Source organism: Psittacula echo, assembly GCF_963264785.1.
Source record: "Psittacula echo genome assembly, chromosome: Z".
NCBI classification, from domain to species: Eukaryota; Metazoa; Chordata; class Aves; order Psittaciformes; family Psittacidae; genus Psittacula; species Psittacula echo.
The window spans coordinates 19,158,146-19,178,881 of NC_137742.1; the positions used below are offsets into that span (position 1 = coordinate 19,158,146).

Consider the following 20,736-nt stretch of genomic DNA (forward strand, 5'->3'; position numbering starts at 1 on the left):
GAATTGTTTCTACAGAGAAAATTTACTTAGGACTCCAGAGCTAAATGTGAAGGAAGTTGTGTTTGCAACATCAAAAATAAATTGTAAAGCTTCTTATTGTCCTATGGAAAACATGGTCATAATTTTAGAATGGGCATTTGGTTGTGGTTTTAAAATTTTATTATGACCAGCATTAATTTACTGTGGTTGGTAGTCCTGGCCATGGAGCCAGAAAGGCCATGGAGCGTAGACTCATGGGTTAACCTTTTCCAAAGAGCCTACGTAATGCTGTCAGTAAGCTTTTAACACGACGCAACCAGGCTGGTGCATCTTACTACGATGCAAGTAAATAGTAATCATTTTCTTGCTCATGTCAAGAGATACACGATGTAGACAGGAATATGCCTAACTAATATGAATTTCACTAACTGTACCTGTTGTGGTATTTTTTGTCTCCTCTTTTCCCTTGAAAGCCTAAATGTCAATAATGTAACATAGCAGTAACAAATATAAAGCTGTTAAATCATTTATAGCAGGACAGGGTAAAAAATGAATGTTTGTTTTCTAATTAACAAAACTGTGGTAACAGTAATCTCTTGCTTTCATTGTGCTGTTATTTTAACTTCTCTCTTTTTTGCAGTTCAAGAAAACTATTTGAGACAGCAACCCAGACAAATTTTCTGGGATAAAAGCCAGAATCAGAATTTTTTCTTGATTGTTGTAATTGAAGAAGGAGGAGGAAGGGTGCTAAAATATTTGATGAAACCAGTGTCAGTCTGGGTTTTATTTTAGAAGCTAGAAGCTCCATGCTAGGGGATATATACTTTAATATTTTGTTTTCATGTTCCCAAATACTTAACATTTTAATCTATTTATAGCTGCTACTTCGGTTCCTAACGTCGTGGAAGTAAAAGAAAACATGACACTTGGAACAACCTTAGTGACTAACCCAAGAGGAGGCTTTCTGGTAAGAAAGGACTTTTTGCCAACTTTAAAAGAAGTCTGTTTTTTCCTCAGGTACCATAACAAAAACCTTTCACCCTTTTTTATCTTTTAAAGGCATGTGGACCACTTTATGCTTACAAATGTGGGCGTCTGCATTACACAACTGGAGTTTGCTCTAATGTCAGTTCAACTTTTGAAACCATAAAAGCAATTGCTCCATCTGTGCAAGGTATGCATGCCGCAGGAATTCTTTTGTGTATCCAGAAATATGAAGTGCCAAACCAGACAAATGTATACACATAGGCATACCAAAAAATATGAACTGTTTAACTTAGCTACCAGCATTACCAAGTTAAGTAAATGTTTTCATTGTCCGTATATAACCTAAATTCTTGCTACTTTTGGAATTTATCTCAGTATAAACAATCATTAGAGCACTGTGTAACATCCAAACACAATTGCTAAAAATAGTTGCTTATGCTTTTTACTTATGGCCAAAGATCTTTTTAAATAATGACAGCATGTTAAGATCTCATACAATCCCAATTTAGTAGTATAGATAAAAAGCTTAAAGACCTGGTCCTTTGGAAAAATCTAAGAGGAACAGATTGATGTTGAAGAAGTTAGGGATCACTGGTGAGTACTTCACTTATGTGATCTTCTAATCCCATTCTTAAATTTCTGCTTACAAGGAAGTGCCTTGCTGGCAAGGGGAACACAAAACATGTAAGTTCAGCCCAGCTGAGAAGGACATGCATTTGTTACTGATCACAAAAGTAACTGAAGCTGTGAGATATAATTGATCTTTGTTAGTATAAATTCTTACATGGCAATTTGCATTGCAGAGTGTAAAAACCAGTTGGACATTGTCATCGTCCTTGATGGGTCCAATAGCATTTATCCATGGGAGAGTGTCACAGCCTTCCTCAACAGCCTCCTGAAAAACATGGATATAGGTCCTCAGCAAACACAGGTACCACTGTAGATATTTTATGGTTGTTTAATTTGCATATTAAAAGGGATATGCATGAAATGGGATGAGAGCATCCTCTATGGAACTCTTCAATTCCAAGAATTTACAGCAATGGGGTCCTAAAACAAAATAGCTGAAACCACAACAAGGTCAGTGTCTGTGGCCAGGTAGCAATGTCAGGGAGGCTCTCCCTCCCCCCACTGTTCAGGCAATCTGGAGAAGCAGACTTTCTAACCTAAAGCCAGAAGTTAAGTACGTTAAGTGAGGCCATTTGAATGCTGTCCTTTCCCACTTCCTTCCTCTCCACAACCACTTCTTGTCTCCTTTTGTACTTCACAGCACAAAGGTCATTTCTGCTCCTCCAAGGCACACATGTATGGTTCAGACAGCCTTTGACTTTAGGCTTTTTGGATTCAATATTTTGTACTGTGGAACATTGAGCATACACCTTTTAAACATTTGAAATCATACTTAATGAGTGGCTGTTAAACCACATGTTGTTAACGGCAGAAGCTGCACTTATATAATGTGGAGAGGGCCAAATTCCCAGCTGCTATAAATCAGCGTGGTTCCACCAGAATTAACGGAGCTACAATCAATTACCGCAGCTGAGGATCTGAGATACGTTTCACAGTCTGCTAAACAAAGTATGTAAATAGCAACATCAGCAGAACTCAGGGAAGTGCGAAACGTGGATGCTGGGATGCGTTTTAACACAGAAAGCTGTATTAACAGCATCAGAAGAAACCAGGTCTTCCTTTCACTTTTCCCTTTTCACCCTTTCAAAATCAAGGATTTTATGGGATCCTGTATAGTATTTGATATGCTACAGGCCAATACTTAGAGGGTTTGCTACTTCAAGTTCCTCACATTCAGTTACTGCATTGACAAAGGAGACTGTGAGAAGGTGTAAAGGATACCTTTGTTTGCAGAAAGTATTCCTGTCATTTCCCAAGTTAATTGGGATTTGTTAGTTAACTACCCAGCTTCCCTGTTGGCTGTACTGAGCAGTGGCTGATAAAATTATTTTTTATAAACTGTCAACTTTACAATCATGTCCTGTTATTTTGAACATGCTGTTCTTCCAGATATTGTGAGGAAGAAGCAAAAACACTTTGTCAAATTTAATAGAAAAGAAAAAAAAATTCTTTCTGGTCCCTCAAGCTGGTCATTACTCAAACGTGCCATCTTGGGAAAATACTGAAACCTGAACTTCCCAGTACAGAGCAATGGCTGCATAGAAATCATCACTGCCTTCTACCCACAGGGCTTCTTGGGAATAGTACACAGGGCAATCAACTGCACTACACCCTCACCCCTCTTTCTCACCCTGCAATTCCTAAATTTTTACCTTGCCACACCTCTGTTAGGTTTGGTTTTGGAATCCTGTCTCATGTGTGGGACTCAGCTTGTGCACAAAAGGTCCCTTGCTGGCTTGCACTCCAGCAGCCTCCCATCTCCACCTACAAAATCTATTCTACCCACAGTTTGGCATAGCTGCCCCTCGTCTCACACGTACACTTATTCATTTGAGAACGTCAGCTTTGGCATCTGATTGCTACAGAACAAAAACACTTCAGAGGGAGATAAGAATGAGATAAGGGGGAGAGAAGCTGAAAAACTGGAAATGGGAGGCAAAAAACTAGGTGGAATTTTCTTGGTTCCTCTTTCCTTCCCCATTTTCTTAGAACACATCCCATTGCTCTCCTCTCCTCTCCTCCAAGCCCTTTGCTTGGGAGCCCTGGCACAGCCCAAGGTAGTAATGAGTTTCTACCGTCTCCTCCACCCACACTGTCTTGTTTCTCAGACACTGTGTTTAAGTGACTGTTGAATGGGGAAGAGGAGAAAGGACAGAATAGGCATATTTCTCCCCTCTCCTCTGGGAGCACAGAAAAGAAATATAGGAAATGCTGTTTTCTTTCTATCTGTTTAAACTGATTTTTCCATGTTCATCTTTTGGGGATTGTCAAGCACGTAGAAATGGGTGGATTTTCACTGACTTCAGATTGTTTTCCTCTTGCACGGGAAAGGACTGAGGTTATTACAGAATAACTCCTTAGCAGCTTGGGTGTGACTTGTTTAAAACCATGTTTTGATTAGAGGCTTGTAAGATTTTTTTTCCCCACTTACCTCTTCCATGAACAATGGTCATTAGATTTGTGGTAAGTCAAGAGTGAAATTTCTCAGTGTCCCATATTTGACAAATTTGAAAGTGAAAGCCAGGAGATTCAAATGCAAACAACCAAAGTTTGTGGTATATTTTTTTCAGTATTTCCTTCCCTTCCTTTTTCCGTTCTCCACAAAATCTCAACACCATACTCATAGTTAAGCTGCATACCCTGAGCTTAAGAATAAAAGAAGTAAACAGAAAGTGATGATAGGAAAGTAGAAATGGAAGAAGGAATTAAATGGAGGGGGGGGAAGTATAAGTGGAAACAAAATATTTCTGCTGGCCTTATTCCACATTTTAATGTAGCTGCATAGAAGATTGGTTTTTTCCTCTTTTTTTTTTTAACATTTGTAGAGGTAATTGTCTTTTTAATACAAGAGTATGGTTTCTGATTCTCTATGAACAACATTCTGTGGTAGGAGAATATCAAAAGAGCAGAATGCTTTCAAATATGTTCAATTCCAGCTCTAAAGCTATGTTGGAATGGCCTTCAGAAATTTTCAGACAGGTTTTATTTTTCCATTAATATAGGACATACGCAGTTATAGGTGTTTGGTCTGTACCTTACTTTATCTCCAAAGGGACTGCATGAGTGGATGAATAAGTCATGCCATGTCATATCTCATGATCAGTTTTATCTTCAGAAGAATAGAAGAGTATTAAAAAGGTATTAAAAATATTCGGGGTTTAGAAAGATGTTTGCAATAGTTTACAAGTGATTTCTGTCGGAGTCCTTGCAAGGAAACAAACTGTAGCAGAATTAATTCAATTTTGCTTTGATTCATGTATCTTTAGCACGGTCTCTGTATGATAAAATGCATTATCCACCAGTGCTTCCCAAGGCATCTATGCTTTTTTCTTAAATACAGCCAAAAATATTTCTTATTTTCCTCCACATCCCAGTGGTGAAAATCCTAGCATATCATTTCCGTGTACTAAATGGTTTTCCTTTTTTTTTTTTTTTTTTTTTTGTGTGTGGTGATGTTTTTTTTTTACCAAGTAGACCAGCTTAGTAATTTATTAAGAAAGCCAGAATGTACTTTCCAAATAAGAGGCAGTATTCACTTATAGAACAAGAATAAATAATTGCCCTCAGAAATGTTTTGTCCAAAGTAGAACAGCCCTTCACTTGCCTGTTCTCTTGTACAACACTTTTTCACAGGAACTGAGGACAATTAAAGAATTATTCCCTTGTGTAATATAAAAGCCATGGAATGCTAGGGAAGGGAACATTAGTTTAGGCATTACAAAGATGTTCAATAGATTATGGTCACAAATGCTGGGAAACATACTGGGTTTTCTGGAGTAGAGCAGAATTATGTCCTTCTGTACAGTACTATTGCATTTTTAAGGTTTAATATAAACAAGCAAATCAAAGCATACAAAGCCTGTAAGCATCACTCTTACAGGCTTGCTGAAGTTACATAGTATGAAGAGGTTTATTGTCCCATAAAAGCACATTTGCATCATGTAGATGCATCATTTATAGTTTTCTATTAGATTAAAAGGCTGCGAAAGCATAGAACTTCATTGCTATCTGATAGAATATAGTTCTAATTTCACAAGGTGGACTTGATTCTGTGATCCTGTAGGAGACTGGAACATGCAGCCTAGTAGTATTTTATCAATTCTGGGAAGTTTTTCATTCTGATTTTTGAGGAATGGCTTATCTTTGATGCCATGAAATATGTAGAACATGATGAGCAGTGTTTTCAAAACTAGTACTAAGGAAGGGTCCCTAAGAACAACAATTGTATCCCATAAGATAACCACATGCCCCTCTTCCTTCCTGATTTACAAGCTATGCAACACAGTGCAGTTTTCCAGACTCAGATGTTCTTCCCATTCACTTCCTGAGAAGGAAATGCTCAAAATGTTTACTTACTGTGATCATGGACAATGTTTCCTTTCAAATAGGAAATGATACAACTCAATATCAGCCTGTAATCTTTTTTAAGATAAAGACAACACCAACATGGGTCTCTAGAATCATGAAAGACTGGCAGGTACTTTTCACACTGGTAGCAGTTAATAGTTGATTTAATCCTTGATACCAATAAAATTCTCTTAGCTGTAGGTAAGGAGTCCAGGAATCCACAGCAGTGGGCTCCCTGGTGTACAATAGTTTATGGCCACACTTGTACATGGTCCTGGAATACTAAGGCACTCCTCCTGCACCAGAAAGTCAAAAATAATGAAAATCCCTTGTTTATCACCAGTTAATGGCAGTCTTTTTAAAGGACTAGCAACATCCTGTTCAGGTTATGCTGTATGTCACTTTTGATGCATGCCACAGAATCATTGCCTTGGAGGGAACGAGTTAAAAATGTCACCTTCAGCTTGTGGTTTAGTCAGTGCCACATGACTGCTCTGAGTGGTAATAAGCATGTGCCCCAGCCTGTTGTGTAAATATTGTGCAGGGCTGATAGGCTGCTGCCTGCGAGAACATGCAGTATCTGGATGCTCTCAGCTGCAGGTGGAAGAGGGCATGCCTTCGAAAGAGAATTAAAATATCTTAAAGGGAGCAACTTGTCATAGCTTTGAACTTAAAGGTACAGAAATTGAGTGGGATAGATTTTGCTGCCGCATACCATTGTGATTATAGTCCCACATTCTTATGTAACTAGCTCTTCATAATGATTGTCATATCGATGTTTAGTATCAAATATTTATTCAACTCTAACCCTTCTAGTACAAGTGAAAAAACATTGTGCAGACTCTGAGGGGCTACGAAAGTAACTGAAAACACACCAATAAAGCAATTGCAAAGCCACTTCTAAAATAATATAATAGCATAAACATCCCAGAGGTTGTATTGATCTCCAGTACCTAAATGCTAGAGTGCTTTTAATAATAGATGAATGAGACATAAATGCCACATAATGCTGCATTATCCTAAATAACACCTATAAATTGCCATGTGTAACATAAAATTGAAATATGCTAATGGAACATTGTGTGGATTCTTCCCAGTAAAAGCTGTCAGGAACCATCCAAAACATTAAAACTGACAGATGAATGAGAGAAATTAATTAATATTTAAGAATATTGCTCATCTTTTTATTTCACACGTGCTTTTGCAGCAGGTACCTTCAGGCATTTGTGGTTGGGTTTCAATCCCATGCATCGATATTTTTCACAAAGACTTGTATTGCTGAGGTCGTCTAAAGTCTTCACATCATCCTACCCCATTCCAAAAACCACAATTTTATTCATTTTCCCCTCTGGCACTTGTCTTACTTTGGCTCTCCTCCTGCTGGGAGAACAGCTGTGTCTTAGATTGCCCTGCTCTCTTCATCAAGAGAAGGATACTTGAGTCTTCCTCTCACCCTAGGGCCTGAATTTGTCATTGCAGTGCTATTTCTAGGCTAGGTTTATGGTAAATAAACTATCAGCTATAGGAATAGTATATTTGGAGGGAATGAAGAGAGTTGTGAGTGAACCATGGCCCCGTAAGCTATAAGGAAAATTATTTTGAGAAGTTGTGGCTGGTGGTTAGGGTATTGGTCTGCCTTGGCCTAGAGTTGAGCAGAGCTGCAGCACAGATTACTTAAATCAGGAAAAGCAAGGAGGTGGGCCTGCTTTTGTCTTTGCTCCTACATTTAATAAAACAATTTAGAGACTTCAAAATGTTCCATGAGATTCAGTTTTCAAGCCAGACTTTGTCAAATGCTTACAGGTGTTTCATACTGAGGAAAACATGCAAATTTAAATTCTTTTGTAGGTACAGAGGAACATTTACCCCAGTGCAGGAGATACAAATGTTTTCTCTAAGGGTAGCTGATTTTTAATATGAACTGTATATTTCAGGTTGGAGTTGTTCAGTATGGACAGACTGTAGTCCATGAATTTTTCCTGAATACATACTCATCAACAGAAGATGTGATGGCTGCAGCCACAAGAATACGCCAGCGGGGTGGTACACAAACTATGACAGCCCTGGGGATAGATACGGCAAGGTACGCTTACAAAATGTTGTCCTGCATATGGCAGAAACAAACATAAGTAGATATGGTGACAATTCTGATTTTATAAATTAAAAATATGATGTGGCTGACATCTGACTTCATTTTAGTTAAGCAAACAAAATTTAAGAGGAGGGTGGATAAACAGACCCTGTGTGGCATCTAGAGCAGTTTTATATGGCACCCTGGAAGGGCAGCTGTTTTTTGAATGGAAGAAATTGAGAAGAAAAGAGACATGGAGCAAGGTTGTAGTCCTAAGCAAAAAGCTCTGACAATCTTTGATGTCCACACAGAACAGGTAGGAACTATATGTGTAGAAGGATGAAGGAAATAAAGTTTTCAGAGAAAATGCGAAAAAATAAAACTTTTTAATGTTGAGTTGTCTTCATTCTAAAGTTAAGATTAGTACAGGCTTTGAGCACTTTTCAGAAAGCCAATAAATTTTATATCTGAAGTCTTTGAAGCTTCTGGATCACTGGCAGTTTGAAGATCTGTTGTAGCAATAGCATTATTTAGAAATGCTTCCTTTATGAGAAAAATTAAGGCTGAATTATGTAAAACAGACAGTAAATGCAAAATCTCTAACACTTTCAAACTGTACAGTGTTGTATATTTTTTGTTTTCTACTGTTTTTTTCTGGCACCACAGCTTTACTTCTGTAAAAGATTGCATTAGCCTTTTCTAAACAACCATTTACTGAAATATGCAGCACCTTTTTCATAAACTATTTGATTATCTGATTATCTGAGTAAAGTTTTGTTGAGATGATGTCTGAAATCCAGTGAAATTCTTACATATTCACCAGTAATGATTTCTATAGAAGCAAGTAGAAGCTTGAGGGAGTCTGAAAAAGTTTGTGAAAACAGAGCCAGTTGAGGATCACCAAATACTCAGAAACCACATGTGGTTCAGAAAGTCCCTGTGCACCACAAACTGCTGCACACTTCTATATACAGAAACTATCAGGAAAAGCTTCTTCTGTTCTTGCCGTCTCTCTATGCATCCACTTTTGGCTATCTTCAGTGAGACATCTCAGCTTTCACTCATTTGGCCAGTCTGATAGTTCTGTGGTACTTTACTAAAAAGAGGAAGGCCTGCTTCCTTCCTTCTCTTCCAGACCCCTAATCCACCCTTGCCTTTTTGGGCCCCTTGCAGAGTCTGGGGACTCAGCAGCTGCCCAAAACTTCAGTGTCTGCTCATCTGAAGCCGTAGAATTCAACCAGTCATCCCAACTTGCCAATGCTCACCTGCAACCTACTTCTACGAACAATGAGTTTTATTGTAAATGTGAAGAGGTGTGCTGGTAGCTGAGTAAATACTTTGACCACCTGAAGTGCTGCTGTAGGGTGGAAATAGGTCTGGGATGAGGGTGTATGTGGAGTTTAAGATGGGGGATCTTCGTTGGGTCTTTTTTTTAAGCTAGCAAAAGCTGGTTTAAGGTGCCAGAAATTTTTTGGAGAAGGGAAGCATTTTTTAGTCCCACATTGTATTTTCTGCTTTCAAACAAATGAATAATGAATGAATGATTGGAAAACTCTTTGGCTGTGAACTGTCCTCTAAGTTCCAACTGTTTGTATTTGTTCATGGTAAACATTAATCTCCTTTTTCTGCTCCTTAATTAATATAGAATGCTTTAGTTAATGATTGACTATGCAAATATGATGCATGTGCTAAATGCTGACATTGCTTTTCCCCAAACGTTTTATGCTCCCTTTAGAAAAGAGGCTTTTACTGAAGCTCATGGCGCAAGAAGAGGAGTACAAAAAGTAATGGTTATTGTGACTGATGGGGAATCACATGACAACTACAGATTAAAAGAAGTGATTGATGATTGTGAAGATGAAAACATTCAGAGATTTGCTATTGCTGTAAGTGAAATTTAATGGGAAAATGCAGAATCTTAAAAGTATGTTTCATCTTCCAAATATAATTTCTGTTTGGAAAGTTCATTTCATAGAATCTTTATGGAAATACAGTCATTTTAGAGAGGAAGAAAAGAGGCTGAAAAAAGAAAAAAGACATTAAAAATTTGCTTTCTGATTTTATAGCACATAAGAAAAAGCAATCTATCTGTCTTCCTGGTGACGACAGGTCTGTATGTGTGTGAAGAAATGCAGAGAGAGTTTGAGGGGCACTATAAAATCAAATCTTTTTTGTTAAGAGCAATACTGAACAGAATGTATTAGTTCAAATCTTCTGAGCAATTTCTAGGAACACTTTACCTACTTTAAAAGAAAAAAGGCAAATGTAAACCATCAACAAAGACTAGGTTTATTACAGCTGTTCTGTGTGCTGGCATTCTGAAGTTGTCATTCCCATGTTGAGCAAATTTAGTAGCTGAATGAGAGGAACATGTCAAAGCTGTTCAGCCTGGAGAAGAGAAGGCTGCGTGGAGACCTCATAGCAGCCTTCAAACATCTGAAGGGGCCTACAAGGATCCTGGAGAGGGACTTTTCATCAGAGATTGTAGTGATATGACAAGGGGTAATGGGTTTAATCTTACACAGGGGAAGTTTAGATTGGACATAAGGAAGAAGTTCTTTACTGTGAGGGTGGTGAGGCACTGGAATGGGTTGCCCAAAGAAGTGATAAATGCTCCGTTCCTGGCAGTGTTCAAGGCCAGGTTAGACGGAGTCTTGGGTGACATGGTTTAGTGTGAGGCGTCCCTGCCCATGACAGGGGGTTGGAACTAGATGACCTTAAGGTCCTTTCCAAACCAAATTATTCTATGATTCAGTGTAAACCCTACATACCCTTCATGCTGTATTTGAGTATTCTATTCTCAATCTGTTTTCTCTAGTTAATTTTGAAGATGTTTGGGATTGTTGCTTCTCTGTTCCTCTCTTTCATTGTTTTGATACAATGAGATGGTGTGAAACCACGCAAATTCAAGAAGATACTGTCTTGAATTTAAGAAAAGACGTAAATAAAAAGTTTAATCCAGCAGCACTCAGATTTCCAATTATTTCCTCCATAAAGCTAGATATCTTTAAATAAAATTGTCCTTGAAACTGCAGTAATTTTTAGCAATAAAAGCCCTGTTTAGAACCAAATTTGAATTGCTCTAGTGTCCAGTTGGACAGCTGTCTAGCTCCAAACATGAGAGGGTTTTTTCTTTTTTTTCCTCTAGGTAACTTAAGTGTGTAGAGTACTTTTTCCTCTTAACAGTACTTCTTGGTCTGGGAATTGAAGAAGTGAGTCATTTTGTTCTGAGGCATCCTGAATTTTTACAGCAGTGGTGTTAAAACTGCAAATCAAATGTAAAGTCTTGTAGTGTGATGGTGTTATTAATACTGAACACAACTGTTACATAGTATTCATAGGAAAAATCTGCGCACCAAAAAAGAATTATTCTGTACCTTATTAACTTGTCATTAGTTGCTTATATACCAAGTTGTGAGAAGAACTGGTGGTATTTATACAGAAGCTAGTGCAGTTGTGTTCAGTTGTGTTTTGTTTTGGGGATTGTTGCGTTGTTTTTTCTAAATTAAGGCCTGCTTCAACAAATTATAGAATTGTAAAATAAATCATTTTAATTTTGTGAAGAACGGAAGGACAGTTGAAAATTGCAGATGTTATACAGTTGGTTTGTTTGCTATTGAGTGTATTTTCAGAAAAACAGCTTAGCCCTCATACAGTTGTGTTCTTATTTTAAAAGAATGGTTTGAAATCAATTTAAGGGAGGTTTTAACAGAGCAAATTAAGATTAGATATGATTTCCCAGTATTCTCTGACAACCTGCCTCAAAGGCATTTACTTTTTAAAAGAGGTTAAAACAGGTTATAAAATATTTCCTTGACTACTTTTTTTATTTTTAATTCTCTTTAGATTCTTGGCAGCTACAGCAGAGGAAATTTAAGTACTGAGAAATTTGTAGAGGAAATAAAATCTATTGCCAGTAAGCCTACAGAAAAGCATTTCTTCAATGTTTCAGATGAATTAGCTCTTGTAACTATTGTTGAAGCACTTGGAGAGAGAATATTTGCCCTAGAAGGTATGCTATTATTTAGAATTTTTACTTCATGGCAGCATTATAACTGCAGCATATAGAAGACCATCTGCTTTTTTCTTCCTTTGCAATGTATTGTGCTGTATAAAAATGTGTTGTGCAGTATCTTTTTCATGCTGATCATAAGCATATTTTACAATTAACATCAACACCATAGATAATGATGTAAAATATATTCAGATGGGTTAAAGCCTATGGAGACAATAGCTTAAAAGGGTAACTAAGCGTCGCTGGTTTTGCTGGGGTAAACATGCTGTTCCCATCTCTTAGATAAAAAAACATTGCCAAACGATATCCTGATTGTAGGTTCATCTGCCTGTACTTTCAGGTTGTCTTTTTGGTTAGTTGTTAGTTACAGCATATTACTTTGCTATATAAACTCATATGGACTTGGTATATATAGCTGATAAGATATATTTTTCTTTTGGAAATATTCATGACACTCAGACTTTAGCACAGCAAAGTCATTCTCTCATAATGTCTACTTACATTCTCCACTGAAATTAGGCAATGCTTTCCAAATCTCTGTTTGATTCAATAGCTCTTTTGGCTATCTCTGAAGGGATTCATAGCATGCAAAGAAGACACCCATCAATTTGGACTTTTTTTTTCAACATCTCAACTCTCCAAGTAGCTGGAATAGTGTAGTTTACAGGTGGAATAAAAAATAACGTTGGCTTAAATTTGAAGAGGTAGTACAAATATGAGAGAGTATTTTGAAGTGTTTTGTTTTTCATTTTTATTGGAGCTATATTTCTCAGACATATTTAGTTATTTTTTTAGTGTATCATTTAGCTTGATCAACTATTACTATTTTCAGCAGATTAGTGCTAGGTATTTCTTTCAGTTTATATGTTTTTGTCTTTTTATTTCTGAAAGGTTTTGTTTCCTCACTTATGAAATAAATTAATTTGAGGAGAATTTAGTATCTCTAAAGCCCAAAGTTTAGCCTACTTAAATTCACTGAGTACTTCAAAGGTCATTGACTAGGGGACTTTTCTGTTAAGTCTTTGTTTACTTCCAGTGGAAAAACAGATGTTCAAACAGAAATCGAAAACTTAGTCTTCAATTCATGCTTTGTACTTCCAGAAAAGTGAAAAAAAAACCATTGTCTTTAATTAGTAAAATAAAATGTTGGTTACACCTATTAAATATAAAGCATATAGAATAGAAAATTAACCAACTGCTAGTCATGACAGCTGAGGAAGTATGTAAGACCTAGCATGACAGTTTATGGACATCTATGTGCCCAAAGTCAAGGTTTCATGCCATAGCTCAACCGTTTGAACACCTGGATGCCAGTGGAAAAAATGGTCTCACTTTGTCAGAATCCACCTTGTCCCTTTTAGCAATCAGTAACCATTAGGTAGAGCCTGCCTGTCACACAAAACCCTAGCCTCCAAATAGTGGAGTAAGTTGTGCTGGTTTGAAATCCCTGGTGGAGGGGAATGCTTTATATCATGACCTCTGATCATTCCATTGACTTTAGTCATTGATTCCTTTAATCATATGAAAAAATTACAAAACCTTTGAACATTAAAGAAGTTCTGAAGCTTAATAAAATATACAAACAAATGTAGTTATGTTGATGGTGGCAAAACTAATGTTAATTGTATAAATGTTTAAGTTGTATGAATGTTATCTGTTTGTATGATAGTCCACTCTTGAGATGACTAATCCTCATCATCACATCCTTCAGTGTTTTGGTACTTTAAGCATATTGTACCTCTTCAAGTATCAACCAGTTTTGCAGTGCTCTCTGAATTCAGCTTCCATTTTCTGCAAAAGATGCGGTAATAAATAGTACTTCTTGGATATTCTAATTTTTTAAAATAAACCTATTATAAACTGGATACTTGCACCTTTATATATTTTACTTATTTTCAATTTTTATTTAATACAGACTTGTTTGTATTACAAAAATTGTATATTTGAAATGAAAAATTTGGAAAATTATTGTTATCCACACTGTAAGAGACAAGCTAGGGAATTTCACCACTCCCAAAAGGCTTCTTGATTTCCAGATTTTCAGTAGGAACTCAGAGATGTGCTAAGATTTCTGTATAAAGACACCTGTGATGTAAGACAAGAAATGTTGCCTCCTCCACCTGTAAAAGTAATCACGTAATCTGGCTGCAAGGGAATCAGAATAGAAATTGAAAATGGAATCTTAGCTTTTTGTCAAAGCACAGCACGTTTGAGTTACTCAAGTTTCTCCTTGATTGCTCCATCTCGATTTCCAAGGTTGAAATGCTAAGTCAATTTCTGGCATGGTTTCCTGTCCCCTCTCTAAGCATTGCGGGAGCTATTCTAGACTGTGTTCATGGATGCATTTTTGTGACAGAGGAGAAAAGCAGATTAGTTGTTACACCCAGCTTCTGGTGACAATCCAGTTTATTGAATGTGTGCCATGTGGGAAAGATTAGCTAAACTCCATACATTGTAGCTGAATTAACTTATGTGCATAACATGGTGATCATAGGAACCTTGATTTTTTAAATTCTGTGTCTAAGTCTGTTTAAATTCTCAATGTAAATAGCTTCCTGCTAATATAGTAGTACATTTGGAATTTTTTCTTGGATTTCTTGTTTTCTTTTTGGTTTTGGCATTTAAAAAATTGCAAAGTAAAATCTAGAGAGAATTGAAAAATTAAATCCAACGAAAACCCATACTTGACAGCCAGTGAATTTTTACACATTAGCTTTCCAATATGCCTCTGTGTTTCATGGCATGGACTTCTGGGTTTAACAGTGTTTTATGTTTTAACCAACCCGTAGGCAGGCACAAATGTTTTTTCACAAAATATCCTTTGTAGGATGCTTGGCAGTTTGAAACTCAATGGAAAGTTAGACTGAGGACCACTATCTAAGCAGCATTCAAAGCTGCACACACCAACAATACTGGCATTGTCCTCTGCCTTAGACTGTGAGAGTCCTGTCTTTCTCAGCTCACTGAGGAACATCCTTTACTGTATGAAAATATTGCTTATCAGCAAATGTGAAACTTAAGAGTTTTATGGTTAAAAGGGACTTTTTCAGACCTTGCAAAGCAACTATGTCTTGTGAAACATGATGGCCCATATTTGTGTGTAAAACATTTTGTGTCTGAGATCATGTCTCCTTCCCATGACTGGCTATAAATCGCAGCAATTAGCAAAGACCAGGGAGCAACCTCTGTGGTTTAGTTGCTGAGTGTCAAAAGTTCAGTGTTATTTAATAGTTCAGATGCCTGAAATTCATGCAGCCATGGTTCTCTATGCCTCAGTTTCATTCACACAATTAGAGGTTCGTCTCAGCATTTACCTGGTAGCAAATTGTGAACTCTTCCTGTACCGTACAGCCTGTTGCCACATCTGGTTCACAAGGAGGAATCAATATGCAGAATATAGTTACCTTACTTGGCCACTTAAAGTGGCAATATAGCGTCCTTGAGTACTGCTTTAAGTAGAGGAAGGGGCAGACCTTTCTCTTTCCTGATGATACTTCAGTGTACCTGGGAGCAAAGCAGCCCATCAGAGTTTAATAACTAGCATGTGAGTAGCTGACAAGACACAAATTGGCACTAAATCAGCTGATAACCCTTTTTATTCAAAGTCTTCAAGAGAATCAGGAAGATTTTCATGTAACTTTCTGTTCAGGATTATAGTTCCCAAGCCATTTCCTGAGCCTTATAAATCTGGAACAGCTGAGATTTTCCTATGTTATTTTTGTGAAGGTTCATACAAACATCAAGTGTTTTTCATTTAAAGTTCCTCCAGCTGCCTACAAATTTTTGGTTGCTTGAATACAAGGCCAGAGCTACATGGCTGTTGTTTTATTGTTCACTTAGCTCAAGTGGAAAATGGCTTAACCATATTAATGAAACATTCCAAATATGTTTGCCATCAGCCTGAGGTCAAATCTGTTCAGTTTTAGCTTAGAAATATTTGTTGGACTAGCTCTGAGACATGATCTTGAAATGGAAACCTTTGTACTTAATGGTAGCAGTTAACACATCTAAATTTTTGTATTTGTTATAAAAATTTATGGCAAACTATATTCACCAAATATTCTAGTTAATTATGCCATCCTTTACCACCATATAAGCATATTTATTACACTATTTAGATACTTTTTCAGATTGAAATGAATTTATTTTTGAAACTTATTTTTTCTGTTTTATAGCAACAACAGACCAGCAAGCCTCCTCTTTTGAAATGGAGATGTCTCAAGCTGGTTTCAGTGCTCATTACTCTCAGGTAAACAAACTGTTTGAAAATACAAGTTCTTTTGCAAATTAGATTTTTGTTGGTGATAGCATGAATTTTGATGAGTGTTTCAGAATTCTTTTTGCAGTCCTGTTTGCTGTTTACCTCATTTCTTAGGGCATAAATATTTATTAAACTGGGATGCAAAAAAAACCTTGGAATTTGTATTAGCAGAAAATCACTTCCTATTTTATTTATTCTTGAAAATCAAAAAGTATCCATTGATACTGATGATCTACTCAGTGTACATGAATGAAATTAAAATTTGCATGAGATGAAAAAAACTGGGAAGATTTAAGCTTTAAAGCACAAAAAAGCACTGACAGTGGAGAAGAGCACAGAAGGAGAATAACTGAACGGACCTGAATAAATGCTAAGAAATCTGAGATAAACTGACATATATATTCAACATGGCTTTGTATAGAGCTCAACTTATCACTGGGAAAAAGAAAGAATGAAATACCTTGGTGTGATTTAATATAAATACATTATTGCAGAAGTACTGTTAATTTTTACTCTCCGCAATACATTACACATAATGCTCCAAATGGTGTATCATACCTTAGAAACATGTATTATCGTGTTAGGGAGTATGAGGATTATTTGTAAGGTTATCTGTTTGGTAGAGCATATTCTTAAAGTTCACAAACAACTGATCTGCTCTCATTAGAAGCTCACTTCAGAACCTCTCTTCGGTCCTTGGTGTCTTGACAGACATGAGGTCAGTGAAGTTTGTCTTATCTAGAAGACTACATTCATGCCTTTAGGCAAGAAAGGTCAGCAAACCATTTCTCATGGACAAAAGGCTCCTGCATAATATGCAAGATTCAGAGATTCAACAGAGTTCAAGCTTCTGAAAATTTGTTTGGAAACGTATTCTCTCCTTAGCTTTGCTAAATCCCTTTGCCTTTCTGTTTGTCCTGGAATGGTGGGATGAAGTTGAAGGAGCTGCATTTCTTTCTGCTGCTTTTCCTGAATGTCCTGAATGACCCTTTTAAGTTGGGTGCATTTTTAACAAAAATTAGAAGACATACTATGATTGTAGTAGCCATACTATAATAGAAAAAACAGGGCAAAATAAGCGAGTATAAAAGAAGCATTACCCAAATATAAGCATCATGATCAACAAATGTCTTAAAGATAGGTCACATAGCTTTTTGGTTTTTTCTGCATAAGGATTGGATCATGCTTGGAGCAGTTGGAGCATATGACTGGAATGGCACAGTGATCATGGTGAAGGACAGCGATATTTCAATGCCAACTAATGACACTTTTCGTGACAGGCATTCAGAAAAAAATGAACCCCTTGCAGCCTATCTAGGTGAGAGAAATAGCCTATCTTATAACACTTTTCAACAAATGCTACAAGACCTGTCCCAAATCTCATTCAGAAAGAGTCTTACAGAATAATATCTTAGATTCTAGGAGTCCGGGAAAATTTCTAATATATCAACATGTCTCCTGTATGATTTTCTTGTTCTTAAAAAAAAAAATTGCTCCTTCTACAATAAAAAAATAGCCCAAACACTTACATACCTATGTATATCTATACTTTCCCCAATAGATATGTCTAATCTGTTCAGAGATTTCACAGATTCCTCTAGTATTCTTATAAAGTTTTTCTATGCCTAGATATTTTAAAAAATGTATACAATATTAAGTCTAAATCTTTGTTTAAAATTAAGCTAATTTCTGACACTCAATGGGCAAGAACAACAATTTACCATCATCTTTTTTTTAACAAGCTTTTGTTTTCCTCTCAGCCTTTTCTACGAAAAAGCACTGTGGCCCTGCTCTCTCCTGTAGGGCTTGCTTTCTACATTTCATGGTTCTCTTCACTCTGCTATCTCATTTAGGTCACATTTTCACTGATGAAGAGTCAACACTAGAATTAATTTATTTTTTGTTTTTTTATCCCAAGCACTCTGTTTTTCTTCTTTGCAGAGTGCGATTAGCTGGGGGTTTTTATATCTCAAATTCGGTAAAGTAATTTTAAATTTAGATCCTATCCTCCGTAATACTTGCAACCCTGACACCGTTTTGATTGATACACAATTATTTTAAGTCTTTCTTCACCCAAGTTATTAAATTGTAGTTAATATTAAACAGAGCTAGGTTCAAAATGCCCTCAGAATCACATCTGGATGACACCATTAGTTTGACAGTGAGACGATGTCAGCTGTTCTTTGAAAGTAGCTTGTCAATCAGCTATTCACGAGTTATTTATCAGTACCATTATGTTCTTAACACTGTGTGAGGATGGCAAAATGAACATGACTCACCAGTCTGCGAACAGGTTTAGTAACAGTTGTGCTCATGACTGAGACTGTAGGTAAATGCATATCCAGCCCCTTTGACAAACTCTGCTATTACTCTCTAGAATATTTAGGGTTAAACATCTAGTTGTACAATAACCCTTAAATTATTAATCAGAAGTTATTTCTGATACATACATTTTGTGTGTACTGCATCTTGAATTCTGCTTCCTAGGATATACTGTGAATTCAGCACTGACACCTGGAGGCGTGCTGTACATAGCAGGACAGCCACGATACAATCACACTGGCCAAGTTATCATTTATAAAATGGAAGGAAGAGAGGTACGAGTACTTCAGAGGTTAAATGGAGAACAGGTAAGTATGTATTCATGATTAACTACCAGTGGAATATGGCATGAGAAATAGGTACTATGATTTCAAATGAGAACTCTGCATCAGGAGGGTAATTGAAACTGTGAGTTGCAAGCAAGATTGGAAGGAAAGGTTAGGTAGTTGGTCTGGTATAATAAATAACGGAAAGTGGACTATATATAGTAATCAAAGGCTGTTGGAACTTTTCCCATTGAAGGGAGAAGTCCTACTCCCCTTAGCAGGTAGAAGGCACCATTTGTACCTTCTAAACTCAAGAGAGTTGAAAGTTGAATGGACCATTCTTAAATTACAAAATCTGACAACAAAACCTTAAACAGAAAACAAGCTTCAACAGCAAACAGACCAAAAAGATCTTCTAAGTGACAAAGAAGATTTCTGCTGAATGGTTTTAGTTTGGCACAGTTGTAAGCAATTGTAGAACAGATCTCTGAATAGGCAATGTTGCATGATGTTACTGACTCTGATTTATAACTTATATTTTCTCACAGATTGGGTCATACTTTGGGGGTGTTCTTACCACAATTGACATCAACAGAGACTCATTTACAGACCTTCTTCTTGTTGGAGCTCCTATGTATATGGGAACTGAGAAAGAGGAGCAAGGGAAAGTATATGTTTATAGTCTGAACAAGGTAAGGATGCTCCTTATTGTCTCATATCATTATTTTAAAGATATATATCATTTAAGCTGGGGAAGATGAGCTGTTGAAACCAGCAAAACATGATTTTGTCAATTGAAAGTATTACACAGATCAATTTTGAAACCTTCCTTCTCAAAGTCTTGTTTTCTCACCTTTTTTTTTTCTAATAGACTGTATACATAGATAAGCCTGTAACATATAACTATATACAGCATATATATATGTAAATATATATAGTTACATACATATATAATATATAATACTATATATAATATATAGATATATATAAAATACATATATATACATATATATAACATATAACAACATAACTATATACATAGATAAGACATCCTGTAAGCTGCAATACTGTGTAGACAGAAATTTATAGGACTAGTTTTCTATCATATTTTCTTTTTGCTTTCACAGATTAGTGAACAGTAGGGCTCATCTATCCTAAAAGTGTGTGCTTCAGTATCCTTGTGACTTGCTTACCAACCTAGAAATAACCATACATCCAACAGCTTTTAAGCATGTCACAACTAGACTGAGGAATACGTCAACTACACCAAGCTTCTTCATTTGATAAGTCTCGCTTCCAATACATACTTTTTCTTCTTTTTTCTTCTTTTAAATTGGTACCATTGTATATTGTTATAACAGTTATCAAAATATGGCCTAGCAATGGTGGTCTCCTAAAATGCTATTGCAATAAAACAACCTGAAGAGACCGGATCTATTTGACAAGGAGCTCTTCCAGTTTCTACATGCATGTTGCTAACAACAAATTGCTGGTGAATAGGGTTGGCAAGAAAACAAGAATTCCATGTCCTCCAGTAATGTGAGGTTTGAAATTTGTTTTTCCTGTGTTTCCTTTTATCCATCTCCAAATAAAGAAGATGCAGCAACTGCTTGCTGCTGCTAATCTCTTAACATGGAACTCATGGGACTCATCTCTTGGGAAGACTGGTTACATAGCATACTGTCTATATCGTTTTAGTCTAGTGTGCACATGAGACCAGAAGGATATATAAGTTAGGCCATGGAGTATGTGTCTACTGAGGACAGAATTCAGTCTATATAAGAAAAATGCTGAGTTTTGGTCTGGAATAACAGTATTGCCATCTGTGTTTCATCGGAAACTTGGCTAACTTCTCAGA

General features: G+C 36.6%; 1 protein-coding gene across 1 annotated transcript in view; it reads left to right on the forward strand.

Annotated features, from left to right (window-relative positions):
- Positions 1-20,736, forward strand: part of ITGA1 (integrin subunit alpha 1) — a gene marked incomplete at its 5' end in the record, with an annotated part of 71,281 nt that overhangs the window by 33,662 nt on the left and 16,883 nt on the right. Inside the window, 10 exon segments of the mRNA XM_080638031.1 lie at positions 858-946; positions 1,039-1,153; positions 1,770-1,897; positions 7,878-8,026; positions 9,750-9,900; positions 11,861-12,026; positions 16,205-16,278; positions 17,464-17,608; positions 18,778-18,920; positions 19,427-19,570. Coding sequence (XP_080494157.1) covers positions 858-946; positions 1,039-1,153; positions 1,770-1,897; positions 7,878-8,026; positions 9,750-9,900; positions 11,861-12,026; positions 16,205-16,278; positions 17,464-17,608; positions 18,778-18,920; positions 19,427-19,570 — 1,304 coding nt within the window.